The sequence below is a fragment of the Nyctereutes procyonoides genome, unplaced genomic scaffold, assembly GCF_905146905.1.
Source record: "Nyctereutes procyonoides isolate TBG_1078 unplaced genomic scaffold, NYPRO_anot_genome, whole genome shotgun sequence".
NCBI lineage: Eukaryota > Metazoa > Chordata > Mammalia > Carnivora > Canidae > Nyctereutes > Nyctereutes procyonoides.
The window spans coordinates 17,963,465-17,986,346 of NW_026575155.1; the positions used below are offsets into that span (position 1 = coordinate 17,963,465).

General features: G+C 53.6%; 2 protein-coding genes across 2 annotated transcripts in view; one reads left to right on the top strand and one right to left on the bottom strand.

The window, feature by feature from the left end:
- Positions 1–3,788: 3,788 nt before the first annotated feature.
- LOC129502072 (spidroin-2-like) lies at positions 3,789–22,831 on the bottom strand. The gene is made up of 6 exons (XM_055313483.1): positions 22,649–22,831; positions 8,087–8,249; positions 5,873–6,020; positions 5,273–5,455; positions 4,535–5,002; positions 3,789–4,317 (listed from the first exon to the last, which is right to left on the bottom strand). Exons 1-6 carry the CDS (start codon positions 22,829–22,831, stop codon positions 3,789–3,791), a joined length of 1,674 nt encoding a protein of 557 aa, XP_055169458.1.
- Positions 6,789–22,882, top strand: part of COL6A2 (collagen type VI alpha 2 chain) — a 33,153-nt gene continuing 17,059 nt past the window's right edge. The window contains 1 exon segment of the mRNA XM_055313457.1: positions 6,789–6,884. The gene's annotated coding sequence lies outside the window, so the exon portion shown is untranslated.

Consider the following 22,882-nt stretch of genomic DNA (forward strand, 5'->3'; position numbering starts at 1 on the left):
ACGCAAAGAGCGCCATGCGTAGGCACATCGCAGCAAAACTTCTACAAGCCGAGGGTAACGGGGAATCTTAGAAGCACCTGGAGCAGAAAAGCATATTATTGTCAGTGGAATGACACAAAGACAGATTTTCCTATGACTCTGGAAGCCAGAAGACGATGACATGTCATCTGTGGAGCATCACAAGGAAGCGATGGCTACGATGGAACGCTCACCTAGGCAAACTCCCTCCAAAGCTGAAGGCTGGATATAAAGCTGTTGAAACAGGTGAATACTGGGATCCCTGGGTGGCGCAGCGGTTTGGCGCCTGCCTTTGGCCCAGGGCGTGATCCTGGAGACCCGGGATCGAATCCCACGTCGGGCTCCTAGTGCATGGAGCCTGCTTCTCGCTCTGCCTATGTCTCTGCCTCTCTTTCTCTCTCTGTGACTATCATAAATAAATAAAAATTAAAAAAAAAAAAAGAAACAGGTGAATACTAAAAAAAATAAAAGAAAAATAAAAATAAAAAAAATTAAAAAACAGGTGAATACTGAAAAACGTATGGCCAGCAGACCCACACCAGGCCAAACAATAAGTGATGGAAAGTCTCTAAAATGGCCTTCGTGGCCCTGCCTCCTAGTATTCAAGACACAGCATGATCCCCTCTGCTGCAGCGGGGCCCGGACCCTGAGACTCACTCCCCACAAGCCGGTCATGGCGAAAGCAACAGGTCAGTCCTGAGGTCAGCTTACGGAAAAACGGCTTGTCTCTCGGCAGGCCCCGTGTCCCTCCCTTGCCTCCTCTCACGGGCTCTTTCCCGCCCCTCTCTGAGCTCCCACGCAGCGGGGCCTGAGCCGCCGTGCTGTGCACAGGGAACTGTGGGAGGCCAACGTCTCCGGCCCCGGGAGCTGAGATCCGCCAGGCCACGTGAGTGAGCTTGGAGGTGAGCCCCCCGTCGGACGACGCCGGGTAGGCCGAGGGAGAAGTCCGCTCTTCTTCCCAGGCCCTGTGGTACCTTGTGACTTCTGAACAGTGAACATGCACTATCTGCTCAAAAAAAAAAAAAAAAAAGAAAAGAAAAGAAAAGAAAAGAAAAGAAAAGAAAAAAATCACAAAAGTTTAAGGCCAACTGTGAGTAAAACGTTACAATTAGTAAAAACTGAAAAGGAGAAGACAAGCGGCACAGTCTTGCAGGTGGCACAGTCCTCCCCTGCATCCGACGGAGACCCCGCTGCCTGCCCCAAGACGGGACAGTCCCAGACACCAGGACGTCCGCCCTCCGTCTCCCTCAAGGGTCTGGAGTGCGAGCGAGCAGCACGGTGACGAGCCTTACAGCCTTTACGAGGCCGCCGTTCGACCATCACCAATACGCCCTGTACCTCCGCCCGCGCGGCAGGAACCCGGGGGACACACTCAGTCCCTCCAGGATCCTAGCCCCTGCACTGGTCCGAGCTTCCCCGGGTAGGGGTGAAGCTGGGAGACGGTGGTGGTGGTGGAGCCGGTGGCACACACCGTCTCCGCAGCTTTTCTCATCAAGAGCTGGAGTCCATGTCTCCACCCCTGGAGTCCTGGTCGACCTTCTGTCTTGTTTTGGCCAACAAACTGTGGCCAGCCATGGTATCACCCCTGAGCCCAGATCTCAAGGGTCTGCGAGCTTCCGCTCTCATTGTGCTGCCATCCTGCCACCATGTGAGGGGACTGGCTTCCCCTTCCAGCGGCCACGGCAAGGCCCCGACCGATCGCCAGCCCCGTGGGGCCTGTAGGCAACGCCATCCTTTGTCCTGCAAGCCTCCCGCCAACCACTGCCACCTGGGTGAACTCAGGTGGAACCGTCGGGTGAACCGCTGGGCTAAGCTCCGCCCGAAGTGTCAACCCACCAAGAAGGAGCAAATGAGACGGCTGTGGTTGAACCCATCAGGTGTGGGCGGTGATTTGTCACAAACAGGTAACGGAGCAGGGGCGGTGGCAGGGGACACAGTGACGGGGAGGAGGACCCCTCTGCACCTCCTAAATCACCACGGAAACATCCCACAGGGCGATTTCTGTGCGTGTTGTGACCCAGTGGGTTGCAAATGTCCGATGCTTCCGAAACGACACGCAGCCTCGAGAACCCAGAGAAGCCTGTGGCCTCTGCTCAGGAAGATGCATGGACGGAAGGTTCGGCTGGGACTCAGGGGGCGCGATGGCCCCGCCTCCCGGAGCAGAGCCCCGAGAAGCCCTGGGGTGGGGCTCCCCGGGGTTGTCACACCCAGGCCGGGCAGCCCCGGGGGCATCGGTCGGTGGGGCCTTCCTGGGCCAGCCGGGGCCGGAGGCGAGTGGCATACTGGTGGCCGCTTGGATGCAGGGAGGTACGGTTAGAAAAGAGGAGCTTTGAATGAGGCATAAATATTTTGAAACATTTTGTAAACGAGCTTCATGAGGTTTACATATGCTTGGAGGGGACAGAGGGGCGAGGACCCCTCCCGGAGGGCTCCCCCCAGGCCGTGACCCCAGGACCCCCGTGCCCTAAGACTGTCCCCAGGTCGGGTGCGCAAGGGGGGCTCTGCCGGCACGACGCCAGGGCGCAGAGCTCTCAGCCCGCCTCCGCTTTACCCGGAGCCACCGTCTGCCCACAGCCCGGTGCCACAGGAAGTGGACGCCCCGGGAGCACCGCCGTCGCTGGCCGCAGCCCCTCCCGCCCGGCACGCACCCCCACCCGCAGCATGCGGCCCCTGCAGGCCCTGGCGCGGCTCCCCGGGGATGAGGACAACCTCTCCAGCGCCAGCGTCGTGTAAGCGCTCGGCCCAAGACCCGGAGGGACCGGAGGGACCCAGAAGGACCCGGAGGGACCTGGAGGGATTATTGAAGCTAACGACGACGACGTAGCTTTGGCTTGAAAAAACAAACGGCCGCTCTCCATCACCAGCGGGAACACGCACCGTGACACGCTGACTCCCACGTGCTGCCCGAGGCTGGGGGGGATTAAAAGATTTTGTTTGCTTATTTGAGAGACAGACAGCAGATGGAGCTCGAGCAGGGAGGGGGGGGAGAAGCGGACTCCCGCGGGGCGGGGGCGCAGGGGGCTCCAGCGGACTCGATCCCAGGACCCCGGGGTCATGACCCGAGCCGGAGGTGGCCGCTCAGCCGGCTGAGCCCCCCGGTGCCCCGGGACAGAGGGTTTTGTACATTCTCATGTCCCTGGAGGAAGAGGAGGGCAGCTGGGGTGGAGGGGGGAGCCCCATAGGGGAGCAGAGGAAAACAGGCGTCTCCCAAATGCATTTCTGAGGCCACAGAGCACAGCCCCGGCGTCCAGGACCCACAGAGCATGAGAAAGCCCCGGAGGGCCCCTCGGCTCAGAAGGCGCCCCTGAGGCCTGAGACCAGGTGGGCAGGGAAGGATCCCAGGGTGCGGCACCGCCCGGGGCTGGGGCTCTTCGCCCGCGGCCCCCACGCCTGTCCCGCGGTCACCGCCAGGCTCCCAGCACAGGCCACCCCGTGCACCCGATTGCCGCCTCCACACAAGCTGGGTCGCGCAGCAGAGCTTGGGGTCTCACAACCTTGGCTGGGCTTCGTCCCTGGACACAGGACCGAGGAGCCCCCAGGCTGCGGGGAGCGTCCACACCAACCTCTGCGGGCCCTGGGCCAGGACAGCAGCGGGGCAAAGCCTGGGGACGCCTGGCCAGGGAAGGTAGCCTGGGCACCCCCCCGCTGCCTCTGACCTCCGGCCCCTGGAGGCCCCCCCCATGGCTGCAGCACCACCTAGTCAGGCCCCAGGGGACACGCGGGGCAGGGGGCAGCACCACCACCGAGGGGGGACACGCGGGGAGGGGGGCCTAGCTCTCCAGGGGAGGGTCCGGGTCGGGCCCGATGAGGAGCCAGAGGACCCGCCACTGGCGGCTCCGGGGCACCAGCAGATCAAGGGCAACAGACCCACGGCCGACAAGCGGAGGGTCCGGAGGCCCAGACAGGAGCCAGCCACAGCTGGGCGGCCCTGTCATCCCGCGGGGGACCCCTGCCCGCTGCCCGAGCCCGGAGGGCACCTGGCGGGGCCTCAGCTGGTGAGTCCGACGGAACCGGCACCGTGTGGAGGCCGCGGCAGCACCAGGACTGGCGGGCTGTGTGCGGGGGTTGCCCCGCAGACGGGAGGACACGGGCCCCCACCCCGGGGCCTGCCCGCCGCAGCAGAGGTCGCCTGGGGAAGGTGTCTTCAGCTCCCTGGCCTCTCCCTCCGCAGCTGAGGGCGACGGGGGCTTCTGGAGCTGCGTCCGCAGCGTCTGGCACGCGACACGCTCCTTGGGAGGCGTCAAGCTGCTGTCCCATGAAGCCGTCGGTACCGCCTGGAGCGGCGAATGGGGACGGACCCTGCACAGAACGAGGCAGTGTCCCGGCCAGGCCCGAAGGGCCCTCCGCAGGGCGCCTTTTCCCTCACGGAAACTTCCAGAACCTCTTGGTCCCGGCAGGGCTGCCTGCACCCAGCCTGGGCCTGCTGCATAGACAGAGGGGGACAGAGCAGTACTTCTAAGCGTGGAATCGTCATCAGAACCCCAAAGTCCTACCAGGCCTGCATGGGGGATACAACCTGCGGCCATCTGCCGTCCAGTCAGTCTCGGGGGACTTTCCCCCCACGCCCTTGACCACCAGGTCCCCAAGAGCTTCCCCGGAGCACGGAGTCTGGGCTCTCGCAGGGCTCAGCTCCCGCTCCCGGGTGCACGTGCGGCCGGGCGTCCAGCACACGAGCCTCGGCCCGCCCCGCCGTCCGCGTGGTGTCCTGCCGGGGGGCCCAGGCCCCACTACCCTGCGGTAACCAGAATCCCAGGTGCCGGCAGCAGAGGAGGTGGGCTGGCTCCCCGGGGAGCCCCAGCGCTCTGCACACCCTCCAGGGCCTGGGCCCTGGGATCTCTGGGCGCCCCCGCCCCCCATCCTCCGGGCCTCAAGCTTCAGGGAGGCAGTATGGTGTGTGGCCGTCTGGGCTGCGGAGGGGGCAGCGTCACAGCCCCCTGGGCTTCCCCCCACCACGCCCACACCCACGCAGGCCGGAACCTGGGCACTCCAATGGCCAAGCACGGGAGTTAGGACAGCATCTGGGGGCCAGGGAAACGGGCACTGGGTGGTCTAGGGCGCCCCCGTCACCTAGGCTTCAGCCGATCCCTTTTATTACCTGGCCCCGTAGAGCCCCCTCCAACGGGGAGGCCCTGGGTGAATCCAGTCGCCCGTCGACCTGGCAGGTCTCTGGGGAAAGAGTCCGTACTCGCCGTGGCGTCGAGTGCACACGGACACGCACGCACACCCTCCTCTGTGCCCCTGGCTCACTACCCACTGCACACGGAAGGGCACCGTGGGGGAAGAAAGGAGTGGGCAGTACTGCCCGGGGTGGGGGGTGGACGGCAGTGGGGGCACGGAGGGGGCTCTGGGAGCCAGGGGCAGCTGGGCGGCCACTTGCTGGGGCCAGGGCACTACTTGCAGGCCCTTGGGACACCAGAGCAGGGGTGGCCTGTCCCTCCTGGAACAGCCGGGGTCCATGACTGGGCTCCCTGAAACACAAAGATGCCCCCCTAGACCCCCATCCCCAGCCGCCTCAGCCTGGCTGGTGGTGGGCCCTGGGTGCTCAGTGAGGGTGCAGACGGGAAGTGGGAAGACCAGCCGGCCTGTGGGCAGGGAGGGCAGCACGGGGGCACCCGGGTGACCAACAGGCTCGGGAACTCTCTCCTGGGGGGCCTGGGGGGGCGCTAAGAGACTCACAGAACTGCTCCTTATAAGGGGGGCTGCACCTCCCTGCTGTCCCAAAGCCCTGGGACCAGTGCCCAGCCCCGCCTGACCCTGGGTCCCCCACTCCCAACACCTGCTCAGACAGGGGCCGTGCGGTGGCCTCAGGGCCCAGTCCCAGGCCCACCTGTGGAGTCCCTGCCAAGAGGGGCACCTCCCTGTGCCCCCGGCCCGCAGCACCCCAGGCTCGGCCTGTTGCCCCCGCCCTTTCCCAGCCTGCCCCTCAGCCTCGGGGGACAGTCTGCCCAGGATGGTGGGAGTGCGGCTGTGGAGCAGGACGAGCCAGGGGGCGCTGGGGGGCGCTGAGGGGCCGCAGGGGGGTACAGAGGGGGCACAGGGGGCACGGGGGGGGTGCAGGGGGGCGCAGGGGGGCACAGAGGGGGCACAGGGGGTGCCGGGGGGCGCTGGGGGGCGCTGAGGGGCCGCAGGGGGCGCAGGGGGGTACAGAGGGGGCACAGGGGGCACGGGGGGCGCAGTGTGGCGCAGGGGGGCACAGAGGGGGCACGGGGGCACAGAGGGGGCACAGGGGGCACAGGGGGGCACAGGGGGCACAGGGGGTGCCGGGGGCACAGGGGGCACAGGGGGGCACAGAGGGGGCACGGGGGGCACAGAGGGGGCACAGGGGGCACAGGGGGGCACAGGGGGGCACAGGGGGTGCCGGGGGCACAGGGGGGCACAGGGGGGCACAGAGGGGGCGCAGGGGGGCGCAGGGGGAGCCCAGCACCGCGGGGCTGTCCGGGTGCAGGGCAGGGTTCCGACACCTAGGCCCCGGGGCCCTGGGGACCGACCGGGCAGGGGCAGGAGCAAGGGCGGCGGGGGGGGGGGGACCCCAGGTGGGGCGGCGGGTGCGGTCCAGGGGGGCCCTGAGCCGCGGAGGGCGCTGCGGACCCGCTGGGCGGTGACCCGGGGCGTCCGAGGGGAGGCGGCATCGCACCCCCCACCGGCCCCCGCGCCGCCCCTCCCCCCTGCATTCCCGGGCTCCCGCCGCTCCCGCCCCCTCCGCGCCATCCGCGGGGCCGCAGCGCCTCCCGCCGTCCGCAGAGCCGGGGCCGTCGGGGCGCGGCCGGGCGGGAGGTATAAAGTGGGCGGCCCCGCGGCCCCTCCCTCCGCCGAGCGCTCGACCCAGCTCCCAGCTCGCCAGAGCCCACGGGCCGCTCCGAGGTCAGGTAAGCGCTCGCCGCCCGCCCCGACCCCCGGAGCAGGGACCCCCGGGGCTGGGACCCCCCGGGGCTGGGACCTCCCTCCCGGAGCTGGGACCCCCCCGGAGCTGGGACCTCCCAGAGCTGGGGACCCCCCCCCCCAAGCTGGGACACCCCCCCGGACCTGGGACCCCCCCCCCCCGGAGCTGGGACCTCCCCTCCTGGAGCTGGGACACCCCCCCCCCCCCGGGAGCTGGGACCTCCCAGAGCTGGGGACCCCCCCTCCCCCCCCAGCTGGGACACCACCCCAGAGCCGGGACCCACCCCGGAGCTGGGACCCCCCCACGAGCTGGGACAACCCCCTGGAGCTGGGACCTCCCCGGAGCTGGGACCCCTTGCCCTGGAGCTGGGAACCCACCTCCCCACCCTGGAGCTGGGAACCTCCCCGTGCCCGCCCCCCCCCCCCCGTGGAGCTGAGACCCCCCCTGGAACTGGGACGCCCCCCCCCCCGCGTGAAGCTGGGACCCCCGCCAGAGCTGGGACTCACCCCGGAACTGGGATCCCCCCAGAGCTGGGACCCCCCACCCCGGGTCAGCGAGGGCCCCACGGGGGGGGGGGGGGGGGGGCGGGGAGGCAGGTACGGGGCCTCTGTCCCAGCTCCTCCTGCACGGTCCTCAGGGTCCTCCAGGGCCAAGTTCACTGTCGCTGCTCCCTCTGTGGCCCCTTCTGGAGGGGGGGCATCCTCCCTAACCCTGGGCTCGCGGCTCAGACCCTACAGCCGTGGGGCACCGGCTGGGACAGCTGGGGAGACCCGGCCATGGCCAAGGCCGGTGGTCAGCAAATACCCCAGGGGCTCAGTATGTGCGACGGACCCCGCAGGCTCCTGGGGGAACTCTGAGCCGGAGGCCACACTCGGGGGGGGGGGGGGGCAGGCCCAGCGCTTTCCCGTGGAGCTGGGCCCAGGGTGTCAGGGGCACCGGCCCTCCCCCAGGCCACAGAGAGGCTGTTCTCCTGGAAGGGGCACCCGTGGCCGGAGCGAGCTCTCCCGGTCACCCCCACCCCACCCCGGGAACAGCAGGGCCACACCCCACTCCTCTGAGGGCGCACGTGCCTCCCGGGCATCCCCCCACCCCAGCCACAGGGGAGACAAGGAGTGGCAGCAGGACCCTGCAGTGAAGCAGGAGCCCAGGCCCAGGCAGCCTGTGATGGCTCCCGGCTGGGCCACCCACCCTGGCGGGACTCCTCGCTCAGCTCGGCAGCACCCTGGGGCCCCGGACAGCTGAGCGCTGAGGCTGATGACAGCGCAGAAACAGCCGCCAGGCCCGACGGCGTGGCCCATCCCGCCGCGCCCGCGGGGCGCCCCGGGCCCAGGAGAGGGGCTCCACTCGCAGTCTGACGCCCAGGCCGGGGAAGCTGCGCACCACACAGTGGGCATTTTTTTCTTCCAGGAAAGGAGTTTGGGCCCAGAGATGATCTTACATTTGTTTAATGGCAACAAAAAAGGCCTTTGGGGTGTATTCCCAGCCTCGTCACCCCGAGGCAGGAGGGCAAGGCCCGGCAGTGGCTGAGCCCCCAGCCTCGGTGACCGCCGTCTCCCAGGCCACGCCGGGGTGGGGGGGCACAAGAGCCCAGGCGTGTCCCCTCAGCAGGACTCAGGACTTGATGGGTGCTGGGCCCTTCCGCCACCGTGAGGCTGCCACCCGCTGCTATGGACGGAGGTCGCGAAGCCCGCAGCAGGGCTGGGGCCGTGGTCAGGCGTGTCGTTGGGAGGCCACAGGGAAGGCAATGTGCAGGGACAGTGGGGCCCGGGGCCCTGGGCCACCTGGTCGGGCGGAGCTCCAGCCCTTGCACGGGGCAGTGCCTGCACCACAGGCCAGCAGGGCCGGCCCGGGGCTCCTGCGAGCTGTGGCAGCGGGGGGCCTTCAGCCGAGCCCCTGGGCCAGGCCGGGCCAGAGAAGGGGCAGCCAGCGCTGGGATGAGCAGCTCCCTTCTTTGGCATCTCTCACACTTTGTGCAAAGCCACAGGGCATGGGGGAGTCCCTGGTGTGGGGCACACCTGCAAGGAAGCAGGGAACAGCACCTGGGGAACCCAGCCCCCACCCCAGGGATGAGTGCTGGCACCCCCAGGGATGGGTGCAGGTGCCCTAGGGATGAGTGCTGGTGCCCCAGGGATGAGCGTAGGTGCTCCAGGGACAAGTGCAGGTGCCCCAGGGTGGGTGCAGGTGCCCTAGGGACAAGTGCAGGTGCCCCAGGGTGGGTGCAGGTGCCCTAGGGACAAGTGCAGGTGCCCCAGGGTGGGTGCAGATGCGCTAGGAATGAGTGTTGGTGCACTAGGAATGAGTGCTGGTGCCCTAGGGACAAGCACAGGTACCCCAGGGATGAGTGCAGGTGCCCCAGGGTGGGTGCAGGTGCCCCAGGGATGAGTGCAGGTGCCCTAGGGACAAGCACAGGTACCCCAGGGATGAGTGTAGGTGCCCCAGGGATGGGTGCAGGTGCCCCAGGGATGAGTGCAGGTGCCCCAGGGTTGAGTACAGGTGCCCCAGGGTACATGCAGGTGCCCTAGGGACAAGTGCAGCTGCCCAGGGTGGATGCAGGTGCCCCAGGGACAAGTGCAGGTGCTCCAGGGTGGGTGCAGGTGCCCCAGGGAGGAGTGCAGGTGCTCCAGGGTGGGTGCAGGTGTCCCAGGGACGAGTGCAGGTGCCCCAGGGTGGGTGCAGGTGCCCCAGGGTAGGTGCTGGCACCCAGGGGCGGGTGCTGGCATGGCCATATCATAAAGCAACACTCTGCACAGACTATCTGCACACCCTCCCGGGTGACCAAGGCCACCCCCACCCCTGTCAGCCTTGCTGTGGCCCATCGCAGCGCTGAAATAAGCAAGTGGGGGTAGGATCGAGCTGCGAGGGGCTCCTGATGCTGGGAGAGCAGACTCTGGGTCAGAAGCTCGGGAGAGGCCACGGCCTCCCTGCCTGGAGGTCAGAGGGCGCTGGCGTCCTGCACAGCGGGAGGTACTGCTGTTCGGTCCCGCGTGTTCTTCCTCGTGTGCCCGTGTCACAGATGAGGAGTGGGGTGCTGCTGGCCTGTCTGCACGTCCCCGGTCTTTGTGCATCAGTGGGTTTTGGTTACTGACCATTTGCCTGGTTATGATCTCCCCCGTGTTCCTAATAAGTGCTCAGTCGTACCCAACCTGTAAGAACTTTTTTTTCCCGGTTTTTAAAAATTGTGATAAAATACACATAACGTAAATTTTACTATGTTAACCATTTGTAAGTGTAGAGTTTAGTGGTATTGAGCACATTCATATTGTTGTGCTACTGTTACCTCCATTCATCTCGGAAATGCCTTTCATCTTGAAAAACTGAAACTCTATACCCGTTACACCCTAACTCCCCATTCCCTCGCCCCGGGTCCCGGCAGCCTCACTCTACCTTCTATCCCGATGAGTTTTTTAGATATTCTAAGTATCTCATATAATTAGAATCATACAGCATTTGTCCTTTTGTCACTGGCTTATTTCACTGAGCATAATGTCCTCAAGGCCCACGCATGTTGTGGCGGGTGTCAGAATGTCCTTTCTCCTTAAGGCTGAGTAATATGCCATTGGGTGGACGTGCACGTTATGGTTCTCCATTCACCCGCCAGTGACCCTTGGATTCTTCTCTGTTTCACCTATTGTGGAAATCCCTAATGTGAACAATGAAGTTGGGTGCACAAATCTCCCTTTGAAACCCTGCTTTTAATTGGGAAGGGGGGGTATGTAGCCAGACATGGGATTGCTAGATCATATTGTAATTTCATTTTTAATTTTTTTGAGGAACCACCGTACTATTGTCCACAGAGATCCTACCATGTTACATTCCCACCAACGCTTCCAGATTCTCCACATCCTCCAACACTTGCTCTTTTCTGGAGTTTCTAAATATTAGCCATCCTAATAATGAGCGTTAGGTGATATCCTTATAATTTTTTATCAGTATTTCTCTAATAATTAGTGATGCTGAGCATCTTTTTAGGTGTCCATTGGCCATTTATATGTCTTCTGTAGAGAAAGGTCCATTTAAGTCCTTTGTCAATTTTTGAACCAAGTTTTTGTTGTTGAGTTCCAGCGGTTCTCTATATAGCCCGGATTCTAATCCCTGATCACATCTGTCATTTGCAGAGACTTTCTCCCATTCTGTAGGGCTGCCTTTTGACTCCATGGATAATGTCTTTTCGTACACAAGATGTTTTGTTTTTCATGAAGTTCATTTTGCCCATTTTTTCTTTAGTTGCTTGTGCTTTTGGTGTCATGTCCAAGAAATCATTGTCCACTGCAATGTTGTGAATATTTCACCTTACCCTTACTTCTAAAGGCTTTATATTTAGGTCTTACTTTTAGATCATGGATCCACTTTGAGTTCATCTTTGTGTATGGTGTGAGGTAAGGGTCCAACTTCATTCTTCTGCTTGTGGATATCCAGTTTTCACCGCATCATTTTTTAAAAAACTGTCTTTCCACCACTGAATGATCATGACTCCTTTGTTGAAAAGTACTTGAATGCATATGCAAGAGTTTATTTCTAGGCTCTGTTCCATTCCCCTGGTCTGTATGTCTGTCTTCACGCTAGTACCACACTATTTTCATTACTATAGCTCTGCAGTACATTTTGAAATCAGGAAGTGTGAGTCCTCCGGCTTTGGTCTTCTCTTTAAGAATTGTTTATGCTACTCAGGGTCTCTTGAGCTTTCTTCTGAGTTTTAGAAGGCTTTTTCTATTTCGGCAAAAATCGTCTTCGGGATTTTCATAGGGATTGAATTAAATATGTAAATCACACTGAGTGGCATTGACGTGCTAATATTGTCTTCCGATCCATGAACATGGACTATCTTTCCATTTGTTTATATCTTCTCTAATTCATCTCAAAAAGGTTTTATAGTTTTCAGTGAATAAGTCTTTTACCTCCTTGGTAAAGGTAATTCCTAAATATTTCGCTCTTCTAATGCTGATGTAATGGAATTGCTTTGCGTTGTTCATTGTTAGTATATAGAAATGCAATGGATTTTTGTGTGTTGACTTTTATTGTACTACTTTGCTCAGTTCGTTTACTCTAACAGCTCCTATTGTGGAATCTTTAGGGTTTTCTACATATAAGATTGTATCATCTGCGAACAGTGATAATTTACTTCTTCTTTTCATGTTTGAGTGCCTCTTATGTCTTTTTCTTGCCTAACTGTTCTGGCTAGGACTTCCAATACTGTGTTGAATAAAGGGGTGAAAGTAGGCATCTTTGCTTTGTTCCTGATCTTAGAAGAAACACCTTCAGTCTCTCACCATTGAGTATGATGTTTGCTGTGGAATTTTCATATATGAAAATTATATTTATTATATTGTGATGGGTTCTTTCTATTCCTAGTTTTGGGTTTTTATTATGAAAGGTTGTCAAATTTTATCCAAACATTTTTCTGCATTGAGATGATCACGTGGGTTATATTACATTGATTGATTTTCGTATGTTGCATCATCTTTGCCACTTACTCATGGTGTTTAATCCTTTTACTATCCTATTGAATTCTGTTTGCTAATATTTTGTTGAAGATTTTTGTGTCATTGTTCAATAGAAATATTAGTCTGTAGTTTCTTTTCTTATAGTGTCTTTGTCTGACTTTGGTATCAGGGTAATGCTGACATCACAGAATGAGTAATGGAGTATTACCTTCTCTTCAACTTGTTTTAAAAAGTTTGAGAAGTATTGATGTTAGTTTTTGGAATGTTTGGTAGAATTCACCAGTAAAGCCCTCAGATTTAGGGGTTTTTTTTTTGTTTGTTTGTTTGTTTGTTTGTTTTTGTCAGAAGATTTTCTGTTACTGATTCAATCTCCTTACTCGTTATAGATCTGTTCAGAATTTCTATTCCTTCGTGGTTTGGAGGTTTTGTGTTTCTAGGAATTTGTCCCTTTCACCTGGGTTATCTAGCTTGTTGGTGTACAGTTGTTTCTGGTTCTCTCTTACAATCCTTTCCATTTCCTCTCCTCTGTGGAATCAATAGTAATGTGCCCGTGGTAATTTCTGATTTTAGTAATTTCAGTCTTCTTTTTTTTCTTAGTTCATCTAAGTTTTGTCAATATTGTTGATCCTTTTGAAAAACCAGTTTTTGGTTTCATTGTTTTCTCTATTGTTTTTCTGTCATCTATTTCATGTAACTCTGCTCTACTCTGTATTATTTCCCTCATTCTCCTTTGGGTTTCATTTGTTCTTCTTCATCCAGTTCCTTAAGCTTTGCAGTTGGGTTATTGACTTGAGCTCCTCTTTGTTGTTTTTTTTTTTTAATTTAAAAAAATTAAAAATTTTTTTATTTGAGAGAGAGAGAGAAAATGTGCATCCTGCGCCGGTGCATGAGCAGGGGGAGGGAACTCGGGGCTCTATCTCACAATTCTGAGGTCATGACCTGAGCTGAAATCAAGTGTCAGATTCCCACTGACTGAGCCACCCTAGAGCCCCTGAGGTCTTTCTTGTTTTTATATGAAAACATGTATAGTTGCAAATTTCTTCCTAAGCACTGCTTTCACTCTTTTCCATACATCCTGGTGTGTTTTGTTTTCATTTTTATTGGCCCCTGAGTATTTTTAAATTTCCCTTCTGATTTATTCTTTGATCTACTTGTTTAACGAGTAATGGAGTATTACCTTGTTGTTTAAAAGTGAGTTGTTTAACTTCCACAGTTTTGTGAATTTTCTGGTTTTCCTTCTGTTACTGACTTCTAATATCATCCTATTGTGATCAGAGGAAATAATTTCTATGATATTTTTTTCTTGAACCCTTGTTTCACCTTCTCCCATTACTGCAAGTCCTTCCCTTCCTCCTCTAGCCAAATTTACTTCCAGGGCATTTAAAGTGTTGGCACTTTTTTCCCTATTCACTTCCTCTTCCTTCCTTCTTTCCTTCCTTCCTTTCCTTCTTCCCTTTCCTTTCCTTCCCTTCCAACCAGACATTGAAGACTAGGACATTCTAATGCAACTGCATATACAGGGGAAATTTGACAGACATTGCACATGTTTGGGGAAGACGTATGCTCAGGAAATACCTGAAAATACTTAACTTAGACTTCAGGCTCATCCTTGGCACAGAGACAGCCTACAACAATAGAATAACTAAATAAACAAACAGCAAGCCCCGGAGAAGAAGAATCTGATTTCCAGACATACCACATTATTAGATTTGAATGTCCAGTTTTCAACAAAAGAATCAAAAAGCACAAAGAAATGAAAGTATGGCCACTTAATGGGGGGAGGGGAAGACCCTAAACCAAGAGAAACTTCCTAAGAGAAGACCCGATGGTGGACCTAGTAGCCACAGACCTGAACACAAACATCTTAAAGATGCTCAAAAAATTAAAGGAAGGCATTAAACTAGTCAAGAAAATGTCTGAATAAAATGGAAATATCAATAAAGAGAAACCTATGGTAGAATTCAAAAAGAAATGATGGAGCTGAAAAATATAATAACTAAAATGAAGTCTTCATTAGAGGAATTCAAAGGCAGATTTGTGCAGAAAGAAGAAACAACAAGCAAAGTTGGAGATAGGACAATACAGATTGTTGAGCCTGAGGAACAGATAGAAAAAAGATTAAATAAAAGTGAGCAGAGCCTAAAGGACCCACATGTCGTATGGGAGAAGAGGGAGAGGTAGCAACAGAGAAAGTATCTGAAGAAATAATTACTCAAAACTTCCCAGTTTGATGAAGACATGAACATAAGATCCAAGAAGCTCAATGAACTCCAAGTAGATACATTCAAAGGGACTCAGTGAGACACACATCATCAAACTATCAAAAAACCAAGACAAAGAAAAAATTTTGAAATCAGATAACAAGATGTGATTCATGATATCCACAGGATCATCAATAAGATTATCAGCAGATTTCTCATCAGAAACTTGGTAGACTTGCCTGATAGTATTCAAAGTGCTAAAAGAAAAAATCCTATCACCCCAAAATTCTATATCTAGCAAAACTGTCCACCAAAAGCAATGGTAAAATTAAAACACTCCCAGATAAACAGAAACTGTGGGAGTTTGTGACCACCAGACCTGACCTACAAGAAGTGCTGAAGGGGGTCCTGCAGGGTGAAATGAAAGGACGCTAGACAGTAACCTGAAGGTCTCAGTCAAGATCAACACATGAGCAATCATAAAAGCTAATTTATTATGGTAAGGGTATGTGATTCCACAGAAACTAATGCATTAAAAATAATATTTGGGGGATCCCTGGGTGGCTCAGTGGTTTAGCACTTGCCTTTGGCCCAGGACGCGATCCTGGAGTCCCGGGATTGAGTCCCACGTCAGGCTCCTGGCATGGAGCCTGCTTCTCCCTCCTTGCTCTGCCTCTCTCTCTCTCCTCTCTCTCTCTCTCTCTCTCTCTCTCTCTTCTCTCTACTCTAATAAATAAATAAATACATCTTTTTTAAAAATAATAATATTTGGCTATGCTTTGAACACACAAAGTATAAAAATGTAGTTTTGTGACAGTAGTAACTAAAAGATGAGGATGGAACCTGTACAGGAGCAGAGTGTGTAATGTTGAAGTGAAACCGTGGGTGCCCAGGGGGGCACGGGCAGTTGAGGGTCTGACTTTTGGTTTCAGCTCAGGTCACAGTCCTGGGATCGAGCCCCGAATCAGGCTTCCTGCTCAGCGGGGAGTCTGCTTCTCCCTTTGCCCCTCCCTCCACTTGTGCTCACACACACACACTCACTCACTCTCTCCCAAATAAATAAATAAAATCTTTAAAAAAAAAAAAGTGTGGGCCTGAGCCATGCTGCCTGGCTGTTAGCTGAGCGCCCTGGGCAAGCTACCTATGCCGAGTCTCAGTGTCCTCCTGGGTGAGGTGGGAGTTGGAAGAGGACCAATGCCCTGGGTGGTGTAGGCCTTACAGGATGTAGCTGGTATCTGATGCACAATAACCATAGATGTTTCCTCATCACTTCATCCTTCCCATATTTCAAAGACCTTTGAGATTCTCCTGGAATTTATGTGGGTGTAGGTGAGATTACTCCTCTGTTCAGCCACAAGGAGAGCCCCCATCCCAGGACCCCTTCCCTGCTCTGAAGGGCCACGTCTTACCTCCTCGGTTCTGGGGGACCCAGCGGCCTGTCCCACCACAACCCACAGAGGCCTTGTTACTATGATTTCGTGGTATCATTTGCCCTTGAAAATACAAGTTCCCTCATCACCCCTTATTCCTGGTCTTTCTCAGCTACTCTTTTTTTTTAAAAAATTTTTTTTTAAATTATTTATTTACGATAGTCATACAGAGAGAGAGAGAGAGAAGAAGAGACACAGGCAGAGGGAGAAGCAGGCTCCATGCACCGGGAGCCTGACGTGGGATTCGATCCCGGGTCTCCAGGATCGCGCCCTGGGCCAAAGGCAGGCGCCAAACCGCTGCGCCACCCAGGGATCCCTTTCTCAGCTACTCTTATTTATTCTGCCTTTGAGTCATTCTGTCAACATGTACAAGCAAAACTATGTCTTGGAGATTCTAGCCAAAATTATATTCAATTATAGACTGAGCTAGAAATAACTCATATTCTTCAATATCATGTTTCTCATGCAGTAATAATATTTGTGTCTGCAAAGTGTTCCTTAGAAAAAAAATTTTTTTAAGAGTTTGTTTATTTATTCATAGAGACACACACAGAGAGAGGGGCAGAGCACAGGCAGTAGGAGACGCAGGCTCCATGCAGGAAGCCCGACGTGGGACTCACTCCAGGGTCCCCAAGATCAAACCCTGGGCTGCAGGCAGCGCTAAACTGCTGCACCACCGGGGCTGCCCAGAAAATTTTTGAGATTTTTTTAATAAGTCTTGAACTTTCTTTGATTCTTAAGTTTACTCCTTAGCTTTATGTCGTCTTTGTTGCTAGGGTAAATACTCTGTCCATTAAGTTTCCTTTTTTTTTAAATAAATTAATTTTTATTGGTGTTCAATTTACCAACATACAGAATAACACCCAGTGCTCATCCCGTCAAGTGTCCCCCTCAGTGCCCGTCACCCATTCACCCCCACCCCCCGCCCTCCTCCCCTTCCACCACCCCTAGTTCATTTCCCAGAGTTAGGAGTCTTTATGTTCTGTGTCCCTTTCTGATATTTCCCACACATTTCTTCTCCCTTCCCTTATATTCCCTTTCGCTATTATTTATATTCCCCAAATGAATGAGAACATACAATGTTTGTCCTTCTCCGATTGACTTACTTCACTCAGCATAATACCCTCCAGGTCCATCCACGTTGAAGCAAATGGTGGGTATTTGTTGTTTCTAATGGCTGAGTAATATTCCATTGTCTACATAAACCACATCTTCTTTATCCATTCATCTTTCGATGGACACCGAGGCTCCTTCCACAGTTTGGCTGTTGTGGACATGGCTGCTAGAAACATCGGGGTGCAGGTGTCCCGGCGTTTCATTGCATCTGAATCTTTGGGGTAAATCCCCAACAGTGCAATTGCTGGGTCATGTCAGCAATCAGACAACAAAAAGACATTAAAGGCATTCAAATTGGCAAAGAAGAAGTCAAACTCTCCCTCTTCGCCGATGACATGATACTCTACATAGAAAACCCAAAAGCCTCCACCCCAAGATTGCTAGAACTCATACAGCAATTTGGTAGCGTGGCAGGATACAAAATCAATGCCCAGAAATCAGTGGCATTTCTATACACTAACAATGAGACTGAAGAAAGAGAGATGAAGGAGTCAATCCCATTTATAATTGCACCCAAAAGCGTAAGATACCTAGGAACAAACCTAACCAAAGAGGTAAAGAATCTATACCCTAAAAACTATAGAGCACTCCTGAAAGAAATTGAGGAAGACCCAAAGAGATGGAAAAATATTCCATGCTCATGGATTGGCAGAATTAATATTGTGAAAATGTCAATGTTACCCAGGGCAATTTACATGTTTAATGCAATCCCTATCAAAATACCATGGACTTTCTTCAGAGAGTTAGAACAAATTATTTTAAGATTTGTGTGGAATCAGAAAAGACCCCATTAAGTTTCCTAATTGGTTGTTGCTGGTGGAAGAAAATCTATAGCTTTTTCTATATATTTTCTTGTAATTTTTTTTCCGTCAGCAATGGATGTTCCAGGGCTCCGTTAAAGCAGTTACATGATTCTCTTTATGTTAATGTGCCTTTTGTTACCGTACTTTGTAGTGTTGCATCATTGTGTGTCTAAACTGGCTTCACCCAGTTTGGGGGCAGTCATCTTTGGTATGCTTAATGGATTTTATTCTCTAGCCTCTGTTAGGAATTTTGCAACTGTATTCAAAAGTGAAATTTGTCCACAGAGTTCCTTTTAGGTATTTCTTTTATCACGTCTCTGTCTCAGGTTTTTCCAAGTTTAACAATAAATTGAAAAGCTTATCTTTCTGTGTTTTGAAACAGTCCAACTGGCAGAGACTATTTGTCCCTGAAGCTGCAAAAGAACTCACCCAAATCCCTGTGGGCCAGAGCCTCGGGGCGTAACCTCCTGCCAGTATTTCCAGCCCTGCAGGGCAGAGTCCAGTCCATTCCTCACCTCTTCTCAAGACGTTCCCAGAACGTGGACTTTCACATTCATTCTATCACCTTGTTCATTCCTAAATTTGTGTATTACTATATTTATGCTTCATCACTTTTATTTTTGATTAAATTTTTCTACTTTATTGGCCTTTTCAAAGAACCAGCTCTTAGATATATTTATAACTCTACTGTTGTGTTTTTTTAATCAATTGGTTTATTTCTTATTCTTTTCTTTCTCTTATTTTCCTGAGATTCATTTTGTTAATTTATTTCTGTCCCTAGCTTTTCAACTATGTGCCTAGTTTATTATGCTGATTTCCTCTCTTACCACATAAAGCATCTAAGGCTATGTATTGTCCTCTAATTATAGCTTTGGTCTTCTCATATTTGTTTTTATGCTTAACATTGTGTTTTCTCACTAATTCTTATATAGTTTTAACAAAAGAAAGGTGGGGTTTGTTTGTTTTGTTTTGTTTTGTTTTTACTTCTAGGTATTTTTGGGCAGCCCCAGTGGCCCAGCGGTTTAGCACCACCTTCCACTCGGGGTGTGAACCTGGAGACCCAGGATCGAGTCCCATGTCAGGCTCCCTGCCTGGATCCTCCTTCTCCCTCTGCTTGTGTCTCTGCCTCTGTGTTGTGTGTGTGTGTGTGTGGTGTGTGTGTCTGTCATAAATTTTTTTTAACCTAAAAATGGAATGCGTCCTTTAAAAAAAACAAACTTCTAGGTATTTTGTTTCTGTCTTACTAATGCACATTATCCAAATCCAAATATTTAGAAAATGCATATTCCCTACTTGTTACTATCAAAGTTTTATAAAACATGACATTCACATCCTCTTTTTTGTTACTTATGTGGTCTGTCCACAAGTTTCAAAGGTGAGTTAAAGTCTTCTATTATGATTGCAATTTGTCAGTTTTTCTTCAATTTTTCACCACTTTTGCTTTATACACTTTTGTTACGAAACCCAATACATAAAGACTCCTAACTAGACTGCAGCCTTTATCTCGTCCTTGGCAGCATCTCTCACCCTCTGTCTCACTTCGATGGGTCCTCACGCTCCCTCATCACGGTCCTCTCTGTCTCGCCCTGCCCTGGTTTTCTTTGTACTGTTGGTGACAGCCTATCTAGTGTGACTCTCACAAACCTCATCCAGATGGGTTTTGTTTTGTTTTGTTTTGTTTTTTATTTTTTATTTTTATTTTTATTTATGATAGTCACAGAGACAGAGAGGCAGAGACACAGGCAGAGGGAGAAGCAGGCTCCATGCATCGGGAGCCTGACGTGGGATTCGATCCCGGGTCTCCAGGATCCCGCCCCGGGCCAAAGGCAGGCGCCAAACCGCTGCGCCACCCAGGGATCCCTGGGTTTTGTTTTTTGATCCAATTTAGGAATATTTATCTTTTCTTTCTTTTTTTATTGCGGTATAGTTGAAATATATGGACTTCAGGTGTAGAGCAGAGTGATTCGACAGTTCTGTGCATTCAGCTATGCTCAGCCACCATAAGTGTAGTCACCGTGTGTCACTGCACAAATGCTGTGACAATATTATTGACTGTGTTCCCCGGGCTGCACTTCTCATCCCCGTGACTCATCTGCTTTATCACTAGAAGTTTGTGCCTCTTCATCCCCTTTATCTACTTCGCCCACCCCACCACCTCCACCCTGGAAGCCACCAGCTTGTTCTCTGTATTTATGAGTCTGTTTTTGTTTCTGTTTATTTGCTCATCTGTGTTTTAGATTCCCCATATAAGTGAAATCACAGGGTATTTGTCTTTTTTTTTTTTTTTGGTATTTGTCTTTGACTTATGTCTTTAGCTTAATATTCTCTAGGTCCATGTTGTTGCAAATGGCAAGATCTCATTATGACTGAGCAATATTCTGTTGTGTGTACATGTGTGTTGTGTATACACATAAACACACGCATATATGTGCCACATCTTCTTTATTCATTTTTAAATTTTAATTCCAGTGTAGTTAACATGCAGTGTAATATTAGTCTCAGGTGTGCATCAGCACTTCCATACACCCCCTGGTGCTCATCACAAATGCCTTCCTTAATCCTCTTCACCCACTTTACCCTCTCCCCACCTCCCCTCTGGTTACCATCAGTGTGTTCTCTATATCGAGTCTGTGTTTTGGTTTGTCTCTTATTACCCCTTTGTTTTATTTCTTAAATTCCACATATGAGCGAGATCATATAGTTCTTGTCTTTCTTTGACTGAAATTTCACTTAGCATAATATCCTCTGGTTCCATCCGTGTCGTTGCAAAAGGTGAGATTTCATTCTTTTTACAGCTGAGTAGTATTCCAGTGTATGTGTGTGTATAGACCGCATCTTCTTTATCCATTCATCAGTCAGTGGACACTTGGGCTGTTTCCATCGTTTGGCTACTGTAGATAATGTGGCTATAAACATCGGGGGGCATGAGAACATTAGTCTTTAACAGAAGAGTTTAAGATATTCACATATATTGTCAACTGATCCATGTGATACTGTGCTTTCTGTCTCCTTTTTCCTTCCTTTTTTATATTCCAGTCTATTCTTCAAGGGTCTTCGCTCTTTTTCTTACCTTTATTCATTTCTCTGTTGTCTGCAGAATTTTTTTAGGAATGGCATGTGGGTGACTCCATTTATACCTGTGACGTTTATCCTTTGCATGAAAGCTAAGTTGACCAGGCAGGTATCTTGGGGTCATTTCATTTTCCCCGCAGAAGTCTCCAGTTACTGTCTCATTGGTTTTCTGTGTACAATATTGTGGAGGAAAAGTTTGATGCCTACGTTAGTTATCTATTGTTATGTAATAAATTACCCCAGAACTTAGAAATTTAGAACAAGAAGCATTTGCTATATCACAATTGATTCGAGTCAGGAATGCTGTGGCTGGGCGGTTCTAGCTCAGGGTCCCCTAGGAGGTGCAGGCACAGCCCTGGGGACTGGCCAGGGCTTTGCTCACCTGCTGTCTGGGCTGAGGATGTGCTCCTACCTCGGCTCACCTGCCCGGCAAGGCTGCCTGAGTGCCTTCGTGTGCCGCTTCCTCCCTGGGAGCAGCCCAGGAGAAGGCCAGGCAACGGCCCCGGTGTCTCCTGTGAGCTGTCGTCTGCATGCTGACCTATTGGCCATATAGGCTAGTGACAGCTGAGCGTGTAGGGTTTCCTAAGAGTGTGAGTATCAGGACACATGGATATTGGGCCCACCTTGGAGGCTGCTCACAACACCTAGATGATTCTTCCCTCTGGGTTTGTTTTTAATATATTTTTTGTCGCTGCTCGTGTGTTTTCCTCCTGGGTAGATTATTTTTAGAATTCTTCCTTTCGTTTGAGAGTAGCATTTCTCACCAGTACACCTTATCATGGGGGCCTCTTTAATTGAGTGGGTGTGAGCGTGCGTGTGATGTGAGGTGTGTGTGCACACGCATGGAGGGCTGGCAAGCGCACAACCACCTCCCGACCACAGCAGACGGGACAGGACTCCCGGCTCCCACATGGGGGCAGCAGGGTGAGGGGCAGTGGGGGCCAAAGCTGTGCCCACGTCTCAGTGCTCAGCCTCCACAAGCCCCCAGCCTGGCCCATCGATGTCCTACATACCCACATTGGCTGTCACCTGCGGTCGATGGCTCTGGACCTCTTTGCTCTGACTGTTGCGGCCTGACTTCCTCTTGGCTTCCAGGTTCTCTCGGCCCCCTGGCTGGCCCCTCCCGCCACCTTCCCAGCCCCAACTTCAGCCACTCCCCCCTGGGAGCTCCCCTTCCTCTTACAGCCCCTCAGTCTGACTGCCTGCATCACCTCATACAGGAAACCCTCCTGGATTCCCTGGCACACCCACTGGGCTTGCTTTAGTCTGTGCAAGGTCACACCTGGCAGGGTTCCAGCCTCTACCTGCAGGGTCAAGACCTCTTGACCTGACCATGACCTCGGCTGGAGAGGCAGGGCCGGCCTGGCCCCTCCTAATTATGCCAGGACCAGCTCCTCTCACCTGAACTCAGGCGACATTGAACCTTATTCTGCCCCCAGATTCCATCCCAGATTCCATCCACCTCCTCTCAAACGCATTAGAGGCATCACCAGGAAAAGTGCGCCGGCGCGCCCCGGGCCTCTGCCTTCCCGCAGGGCTCCTCAGTCCCCCGACCCCAGGCCTGCGGGCCCAGCCTCCCTGCGCCCCCACTGGCAGCCGAGTCCGGGCGGGGCACCGTGTTCCTCGGGGTCTGGCCCTGCTCTGGGGACCCCGGGAGGCAGCGCCGTGTGTGGGAACCGAGTCCCACCTTCCCCTCCTCGCCGTCCCCGCAGCCCCCAGGCCCCAGGCCCCCGGCCCCCTCCCGCGCTGGTCGCAAGGCGGGCAGCAGGCAGCAGCCGGGCCGCCCGCGGTCCCCTGGACACGTCGGGGACAGTGCCCCTCCCGGGGAGGCACCCCCGCCGGTGGCAGGTGTCCCTGGGGCGGCTGGCATGGTGCCGAGGCCCCGCCCCTCCCCGTCACCGCCCGCTGACCCCCACGTGCT

What these genes read in the sequence shown, in the direction of transcription:
- LOC129502072 (XM_055313483.1), bottom strand. Translation starts at nt 22,831, where the DNA reads ATGCCAGCCGCCCCAGGGACACCTGCCACCGGCGGGGGTGCCTCCCCG. An exon ending in GGGACGGCGAGGAGGGGAAG is followed by an intron (nt 8,250 to 22,648) that starts GTGGGACTCGGT and finishes CCTGGGCGTCAG; the next exon opens with ACTGCGAGTGGAGCCCCTCT. An exon ending in GAGCGAGGAGTCCCGCCAGG is followed by an intron (nt 6,021 to 8,086) that starts GTGGGTGGCCCA and finishes GCGGCCCCTCAG; the next exon opens with CGCCCCCCAGCGCCCCCTGG.